Source organism: Pinus tabuliformis, chromosome 2_2 (assembly GCF_031772625.1).
Source record: "Pinus tabuliformis cultivar Carrire ecotype Pingquan chromosome 2_2, CPIR1, whole genome shotgun sequence".
NCBI lineage: Eukaryota > Viridiplantae > Streptophyta > Pinopsida > Pinales > Pinaceae > Pinus > Pinus tabuliformis.
The window spans coordinates 431,090,651-431,100,385 of NC_142300.1; the positions used below are offsets into that span (position 1 = coordinate 431,090,651).

Consider the following 9,735-nt stretch of genomic DNA (forward strand, 5'->3'; position numbering starts at 1 on the left):
GTTGTACCTGGAGACAAAGAGGACATTCCTAGCATGCAAATGTTAGCTTAAAACCAAAAGCACTTTAAGACAATATCAAACAACAAACTGGGAAAATGTTGGGAGGGATTGCATAGTCCTGGTTAACAAAGGTGACTGGATGCTAAGTCAGTGAGGGCGGCTTGCTGACTGGAAGTACGCAATGCATAGTTCATTCTGGGCACAAGCCAGGAGAGACTGTGCATTGGGCAGTCTCAGTGGCTAGGACTGGGAGGCTAGCTCCTAGAACTGCACAATGTGTAGTTGGAGCTAGGCTAAGGTAGCCTCTCCACAATTCCAGAAGCTAAGGATGGAACCTTGATCTCCCAGAATGCGCAGTGCATGCAAGGGAAAGCGAGATCCATGCAAGGGAAGCCTAGATCTTCCCAAGAGGAGTGTGAAAAATGAGTAGATCTGAAGGATGGTATGATCTTGAGTGCAGATCTAACTAAGTGATGATGCATGTAAGTAAAACAAGTGCATGAATGAATCAAACTGAAGGAAAATGAAGCATGTGGAGAGAGTTGTCATAATGATGACCGTTAGTGCAAAAATTGTGTAATTCATGCGACACTCAGGAAATGCAATGAAAAACTTAAAACAACAATTCTACAAGCTAAAATAAGCTAAAACGCCCATAGTCATTCAACAAAACAAGTGAAAAAACACTGTCACAAGCTAAAGAAGCAAAAGGGACATAGAAAGCAGCAAAAGACTAGAAAAGAAAGACTTACCTGGAAAAGTGACAATGATTGCACTGAAGGTTCCTTGATCTCCTTGGGAATGCCAGAAATCCAAGATTGAATGTGAAAATGAGATCTAGCTACATCGATTAAATATATTTGGTCAATTTAGGGTTTATGATGCGAAGGCCAAAAATCAAGGAAAAGCGACACTTGGCAGTAATTTCCAAAATAACTCAAGTGTCTCCTCCAGGCTGCTAAAAATAGATCCTTATTTTCTAGGGATTATTTTTCGTTTTTTATTTTTCGTTTTTTGGAAAAAGCTGCCAAGAATTTCCTAGAGATATTACGTAGTTTTGGGAAGGACTAGGTAAGTCACTGGCTCATGCATTGAGCAACTTCTAAGCATGAGGCTTCTGCGCAATTTATGGGCTTAGTGGCTTTGGGTTACCTCTCAGGATCTGCATAATTTCCCAGTTGAAAGGTGGCTGTCAACTGGCTCTGCGCAATTTTGGAGGTAAAGGCTCACTGTCAGCTTGGATTGTGCAATTTCCTAGAGTAAGGTTGGTTTCCTTTAAGGATTACACAATTCTCTGAGGCAAGCCTGGAACTAGGTGGAAACTAATTCAAGAGATTGGCTTGTGGGTTACCCAATAATTCGAGTAAGCAAACACAAGCCGTGATGCAAAGATGAGGCTCAATCAAAGAATAAGTACCTAGATCAATGCAAGATGAACTGATCTAATTTAGAAGGGAGGCCCCAAAACGAAGCGTAGGGAAAATTTTGGAGGTTGGTTGTAGCTGCTACAACAGGCTCTTATGATATGTTGATTGATAAATTAATCGTTATTTAATGCATGACCTAATATATATTATTGCAGTTATTGTGAGAGGGCATTAGTCCCTCTTGGTAAACCTGATATAACTTTCAAATCTCTATGTTCAAATTTGCATTCATGACCTATAGATCTCGTGTTCTCAATGTGCTTGACGGAATGACTATCATGGTTAGACCGGGTTAGGTCAAGTTCTTGTCTATGTTTTGATTTAAAAACTGTGTTTGTGTGTCATTCATCATTCGGTAAAGTTTCATCAAGTTATGGGCAGTGGTCTAGAGACTAGCCCTGAAAAAGTGGCTTAGATCTCACGGTTGCTAGCACAATATGGGTAAGAAATATTTTAGTCCCTCACTTACCGGCTCATGCATGTGACTGGAGGGTTATAGTCGAATTCAGGCAATGTTATTCCATCATTTAGGGGTCTAGATCAGTAAGAAAAATCATGTTAACTCAAGGTTTGGGCACCTAGAGGGGTGGTTTGGCTCCTGGGGGCCTTGTAGCTCCTGAGGAAAGTCAGTCAAGTTTTGGTTTATCAATTCCAGTTCATTAACTATACTTAAGAATTTGAGTCATGTCATAGTAACTCTTCCTTTAATGTTTACCCCGATGGGTCGGTGAAAGTGGGTAGATATGGGAGGGGTGGTTACAAAAACCTAAGGTTGAGATTTATACCAAAAGTTAAGAATATTCATGGTAAAGTAAAGATAAATTTCCATGATTAAGAATTTTGTTATATGTTTCTTTAAATGTGTCTATGTATTGAAGTTATATATTAATTATTATTATTATTATTTTAAAATAAAGTTATAACTTAGTTAATTTATATGATTTTTTTAATCTTAGAAACATGAGACCTATCATAAGGCATATGGCTTAATGAGCATCCACATTTACCAGCCATTTAATTTATATGGCTAAGTTAATTTATTAATAACTCGTCTTTCTTGGATGTGAGGAAATATGTTAATGATACAAGATTCAAAGAAATTTAATAGAAATGAAAGTTTAACTCCTTCTGAATGACTTATGAATTATGGTGATGAGTGAGTGTGCATTTGCAAAAAACGACAATTAACACGAATGAATTAGTATCACTAATTACAACCTACAAATAGTAAAAAATAATATAATTAAAAAGTATAAGTATAATTCATAAGTTATCTATGCAATTTATAAATCTATCTGATGAAACAAAATATGGATAACCATCCCTTATTCACATTTTCTAATACACATAACTCATCACCATTTCTCAAAGAAAATCATATTACCTAAAAAATACTAAACTTTCACTAAAAATATATATAATCAAAGTAACTAAATAATATATATATCTATATATATATATATATAATAAGATTATTATTATTATTAAATTTTAATACAATTTAACCTTAATTAAGACAACAATCCTATAACAACATAACCTTAGGACAACTATTAATTGGTCATATATTGTCATTATTTAAATTCATCATACCATTGTACGCAATGCCGACAACTATTTTTCAGTTTCTCAATTGATAATCTACCTTCTTGGATTGGTCGACATACTACTATTTTACTTTCCTCTCCTTCTAGTTGGACAATAAGCATTGCTCATCTAGTTCATAAAGGAAACTACCTACGAAATAGGCAACCACCATGAGCACAACTCAATATAATGAGAATGAGGATTCTTCAGTTTCCTCTGCTTTCATTCAAGATATCTCCCATGAGTGATTCAATAGGTTCCATTAAAGGCCAAAAAATTGTTCCACATTTTCAGAGAAGACAAGGCAAGTCCTCAACTCCATACATGTCCCATGTGCCTCAGAGCATCACTTTGGGTATTTCCTATCCAAACGCGTTGCCAATGTTAGACATTATTCTGCCCAAAATGGAGCTATCACAAGAGTGACATAAGATGAAGAAGAAGAGAGTCCCTAGAAGTATATATGATCTAGACTTTCAAGAGCTAAAAGGTTTTATGGAGCTTGACTTTGACTTCAACTACGATAAATTGAGCCCGTGACTACTAGATCTTCTCCCTAGATTGAATCCCACGACTACATTTTGCATTACATTTTAAATTTTGTATTTCACATTTCACATTTTACATTTTCCATTACATTTACATTTTACATTGTACATTTTACATTACATTACATTTACATTTTATAATTACATATATATATTAATTTGAATATTACTTAAAACATATTAAGTCGACATTTCTTTTTTCATATATATTTTTCTTGACATCTAAAAAATGTTGCATATTTGCTTATTTACATTATGCCAACACATCTCCTCTATAATGGGTCATAGAGTGCCTCTCGGCACAATAAAATTGGCTTGAAAACATTTTTAAATAAAACAAAAACATCTAATATTTATTAATTCTATACAATCTTGAGTTATTAAATCTATACAGTCTTTACATTTTTTCAATGTTTTAAATTTATCTATGGGTGTAGTCTAACTAATAAATGAAATGACTTTTCGGTTGGAATTTGGTAATACAATTTCTCGGGAGATTGAGATTTCTTGTTTAAAATACATTTTTGAATGCATAAATGGATTTAGCGTCTGTAAAACCCTTGAGGCACTCAATTTTTGAAAATTAAACAACTTAACATTATGATTTTTGAAAACATGTACCATATTTTGAACAAAATCAAGTAGGAAAAGTGATTGGAAATGGGACATTTTGTCTATTAGTTGGAGTACACTTTATTTATGAAATTAAAAATACAATTTAAATGATGAAACATTGAGGTCGCTTCTACACTTTTGTATTTTTATTGTCAATACAATTTTTTTGTTAGGTAATGTGAGTCGTGCGATAACTATCATGCCTAATTTATGGCTTGAGCAACAACGACCCAAGGGCATGCAAATAGTCAAAATAATGTGAGTCATGCTATAACTATCATGCATAATTCATGGGTTGAGTAGCAGCAACTTAGGGGCATGCAAATAGTCGAAATCAACCAGGGATCACACCCAACCTGGGTTGCACCAACACTTAACATTGTTAGATTTTTTCCCACAAAATTTCAAGCTAGTGATCTTTTCACCATAGAGTTAGAACAACCTACCTCCATGAACATTCTTAGTACATTTTATTCACTAAAGAAAATTCTAACTTTATTTTTTTAAATTTTAAACATTGAAATATCCTTAAGATATAAAAGTTTTAGTATTGTACTAAAGTAAAATTATAGCTACCTAAATTCTTATAGCTTTGCAAAAATAAATTTGAATTTATTTTTTGAGATCGTTTTTGAAAAACACGGGGTTTATTATTTTTTTAGCTAGTGTGTAGATAAAATCTAATGAAGTTAAATAGTTAATCTAATAGTTTAAGTTTAATAATACAAAAATAAAAATTAATTCAAATTAAAAATATTAATTGAATTTGTGATATTATACATATATGAAAATAAATTTATGAATTTTAAATAAGATTTAAATACATGTTTATTTTAGAATAAAATTTTGAAAATTTTAATTTAATTATCAATAATTAATAAGTAAGTGGTAGAGGTGTAACCTTATTAAATATTAAATATGTTCAATAGTAGTCATGAATAAAGTCAATGGCAATCACACATATAAGGTTGATATTTATACCAAAATTTAAGAATCTTGGTGGTAAAATAGAGATAAATTTTCATGGTTAATAATTTTGTTACATGTTTCTTTAATTGCGTCTATGTGTTTAAGTTAGATATTAACTATTATTATTATTATTATTATTATTGTCAATTTAAAATAAAGTTATAAATTATCAAACATGTCACTAGGTAACCGCTCTGCAACTCAAACCCTAATGGCGGCAAAGCAGTGAAAACCTAAGGAAGTTGGGACGAGAGTGAAGACAACCGACGCAGTCTAGTCCAGCAGAACTGACAACGGCCAAAGCAGAAAAGGAATGACAGAAAATGTCAGGAGGGGAGAGATCCCCTCCTACCGAGAAGTGGCGGCAGGAGACAGGCAAAGCAACCAGGAGTCAGAGGAACGGAAGAGCACGGGACCGGTGTTAGGAGCGGCCTGGCAATCAGGCCGAAGAGGGAAATGTCTGCCATGTACCACAGAAAAACCCAGATATGTCATCCCAGCGAACAAGCTGGAAAAGTACCGAAGTTACATGAGGGACCATGCCCTTATATGCAAGTTCGTCGGAGTCTGGCCGTCGGAAAGGGACCTCACAAAGTGGATACAGCAGAAATGGCAGCCTCAAGGACACATCGAGCTCAAGCTGGGAGCGAAGGGCTTCTTTACGGTAATCTTCTTTAACCTGAAAGATAGAGAACAGGTCTTTGATAATGGCCCATATTTTTATAATAATGCCGGTCTATTTTTACGCTTCTGGGAAGACTGTTATAACCCAGACAAAGAAACCTTTCTGGCTGCTCTTATCTGGGTCTGTCTTTTTGGGCTTCCCACAGACTTTTGGGACCCGGACATTCTGGAAGGAATATGCAACTCAATAGGAAGCTTCGTGAAGATAGCAGATACTACTAAGAAAGGTAGATACACCTCATATGCCAAGATTTGTGTCTACATGAACCTAGCAAACCCCATCCCCATCACTATAGAGCTTGAATACCACGAAGAGATTTGGCAGCAAAGCATAGACTATGAGCATATTCCGTTCAGGTGTCGCAGATGCCACACCCATGGTCATCTAGCAAAGGAATGCCCATTAACCCGGGAGGATGAAGAAGCCAGAAGGCCCCAAAGAAACAAGAGAGAGTCGGAACAAGAGGAATTCCAAGAAGTGAGAAACAAAAAGAAACCCAACAAGGAACCCCCCCAGAAAGATAGGAAAGGCAAACAACCTGACACAGTGAAACCAAACAGTTTTTCTATACTGCAGGTAGATGAGGATGAGGAAGATCAACACATGGAACAGCAGGAAGATAAAGGCTCAGACTGCAGTGAATCTAGTGACAGGATCCTAGCCAAAAGAAAGGCCCCGAGTGAGACACAAGAACAGGAGAAGGAAACAGAGGAACAAACAGATCAGATGGAGATAGACCAGGAGTCCAGTAGGGAGGACCTAAGCCAGGAAGAGGAAGTGTTGGAAAATCTGTTACATGAATGGAAGAACCTGGACGAGAGGTTTATCCCCGAAGATCAAAAGAAGCTGTATACTGAAACCTTCCAACATTACAAAACCAAATTAGAAAAAGGCAAAGCCTCATCAGTAGAGAACCAAGAGATTCAAAAAGAAACCAGATTAGATCAGACTGGTCAAAATAAAGGGGGAAAAAAAAGAAAAGAGGAAGAAAAAACATCAAGGAATCCATACAACTTATGGGAGAAACCCTAGTCAACACTGGAAAAGTAGTACCACTTTCAGCGGTGTTCCAAACCCTCTCTCAAGTTAATCAATGATTTTGACCTCATGGAATATCAGAGGCCTAAATAGTAAAGGAAAACAGAGATATCTGGCAGCACGACTCAAACAAGACAAACCGCAGATCATGCTTCTCCAAGAAACCAAAATCCCAGGATAGAAAATGGAGGAAATCCTTAACAAAATAAAACCAAGATATGACCATGTCACTATAGACCCCAAAGGCAGTGCAGGAGGAATAGCTATCCTCTGGAACCCAGCTGAAGTCCTCGCTGACTGGTGGATAGGAATGCCAAGAATCCTCACTGGGCGATTCAGACTAATAGGACAAAGTGAATGGGTTGCAATCTCAGCTGTCTATGGGCCCCACACCCGTGCAGACCGAGACCTGTTCCTCACTCAGCTGACTAAGCTCCGAAGTTTACACCAGGAACAGAGATGGATCCTGGCTGGAGACTTCAACTTAATTGCTTCTCGAGAAGAGAAAAAAGGTGGAATAAGTAGGGAAGACACAGAAATGGAAAGATTCAGAGAAGTGCAGACAGAATTAAGAGTAGTAGATATCCCAACCATCAACGGAAAATACACATGGAACAACAGAAGAGGTGGCTCCAAACAGATAGCTTCAAGACTGGACAGATTCCTCATTTCAGAACCCATAATTGAGCTAGATATCTTCTATGAAGCCTCTATCCTACCCTCAACAGGGTCGGATCACTGGCCAATAAAGCTGGAAATAGCCTTAAATAATCAGAGCAAAAGGAGACCCTTCCGGTTCGAGTCCTTCTGGCTCTGAGCCCCTGACTTCCTAGACAAAGTAAAAGGATGGTGGCAGGACAGCAAAAGTGGAAAGGAGGGCCTCAGCAAAATGCGCTCATTTCAGCAAAGGCTCAAAGAAATTAAAAGCAAAATTAAAAAGTGGAACAAGGAAGAATTTGGTAATATCCAGCAGGAGCAGGGCAAACTCCAAGCCAAAATGGAAAGAATCCAGCAGCAAATCATTTTGGACGGTCGAAGTCAGGCCCTAGCAGAGGAGGAAGGGAGAGTAATCACCCAATTAGAGGAAAGGAGAAAACAGGAGGAAATCCTGTGGAAGCAAAAATCCAGAATCCAATGGCTCAAAGAAGGCGACAAAAACTCCAAATTCTTCCATAAAGCCATGATAAATCACCGCCAACACAACAAAATATTCTCCTTAAAGGACAAGGAAGGAAACAGAGTGACTCAGCAAGACGAAATAGAACATCTTTTGGTGGAGCATTTCAAAGGTATTCTCTCTGAACCAAATATCAACAGAGCTGAGGACATAGACAAAATCAGCCACCATATTCCCAAGAAAGTCTCTAGAGATCAAAACCTGGCCCTTCTTCAGATAATCTCCAAGGAGGAACTGGAGGAAGCAATTAACAAAATGGCCAAAAATAAGGCCCCAGGTCCCGATGGATTCACCATTGAATTCTATCAGGCAACGTGGAGCTTCATAGGAAATGATCTACTTGATCTAGTGGAAGAATCCAGATGCTCCAAACGCATGCACCAAGGTTTGAACACCACCTTCCTGGCGTTAATTCCTAAATCTGGCTACTCAGATGAACTGTAGGGTTTTAGGCCCATCTCACTTTGTAATGTGGTTTACAAAATCCTTGCAACTATCATTGTCAACAGGCTTAAGCCTATCCTGCCGGATCTCATAGCCCCAGAGCAAACTGGCTTTGTCCAAGGAAGGCAGATCACTGATGGCATCATAGTCGCCCAGGAAGTGATCCATTCCCTGAAAAGCTCTCGAGCCCCAGGCATGCTTATCAAATTGGATCTGGCCAAGGCGTTTGACAGGCTCAGCTGGATCTATCTGGAAGGAATCCTAAAAGCCTATGGGTTTGATCAACGTTGGATAAAATGGATCCTGTCTATGGTTAGCTCCCCTGTCATGTCAATTCTCCTAAATGGCTCCCCCTCTGAAGCCTTCACTCCTTCCCGTGGGCTAAGGCAGGGCGACCCCCTGTCCCCTTTCCTCTTCATCCTGGCTGCAGACGGCCTAGGCAGATTGGTTAAGGCTCAGGTTTCTAAAGAACAGATAAAAGGCCTCCGCATCTGCGGGGATGATATTCTGGTCTCCCACCAGCAGTTTGTGGACGACGTAATGCTCTACGGTCAGGCCACCCTCAAGGAAGCCCAAAGAATTATCAAATCCCTATCTCTATTTAGCAGAGCCTCCGGGATGGAAATAAATAAAGGAAAATCGGAAGTGTTCTTCTTCAACACATCCTTGGCAGTCCAAAGGTTCCTGGCTCGTACTCTAGGCTTCAACAGAGGATCATTCCCCTCCAAATACCTGGGAATCATGTTAAATGAGCACCAATTCCGGTCGGCCAACTGGAACCTGCTAATCAAGAAAATCCGCAACAGAATGGAGAACTGGACCCACCGTTCGCTAAATGCCCCAAGTCGGGTAACCCTATTGAAATCTGTTCTGCAGGCAATCCCAAACTACCAGCTCTCTTGCCAAGCAATTCCTAAGGCTGCGAGCCAAAAGCTAGTCTCCCTGTTCAAAAATTTCCTCTGGCAAGGGACTAGCAAAATAAAAAAGTGGGCCCTTATCTCTTGGGAGTGGCTCTGTCGACATCCTAAAGCTGGTGGGCTTGGACTTCACGACCCCTTTGTCCTCAATCAAGTAATGGGTGCGAAGCTCTGGTGGCGGTGGCTTCAGGGGGGCCCTGACCTGTGGAAGATACTCTGGGAACGAAAATACGACGAAACAGGGGAAATTGAAGACAAACTGAGAAGCATGACAGAAACCAGAGGTTCTGCAATATGGAACCTAGCTAGAAGCAACAAGAATCTGATA

General features: G+C 38.6%; 1 protein-coding gene across 1 annotated transcript; it reads left to right on the forward strand.

The window, feature by feature from the left end:
* The first annotated feature begins 7,053 nt into the window (after positions 1-7,053).
* Positions 7,054-7,686, forward strand: LOC149193106 (uncharacterized). Its single transcript, XM_089407214.1, has one exon. It carries the CDS (start codon positions 7,054-7,056, stop codon positions 7,684-7,686), a length of 633 nt encoding a protein of 210 aa, XP_089263340.1.
* Positions 7,687-9,735: the final 2,049 nt, after the last annotated feature.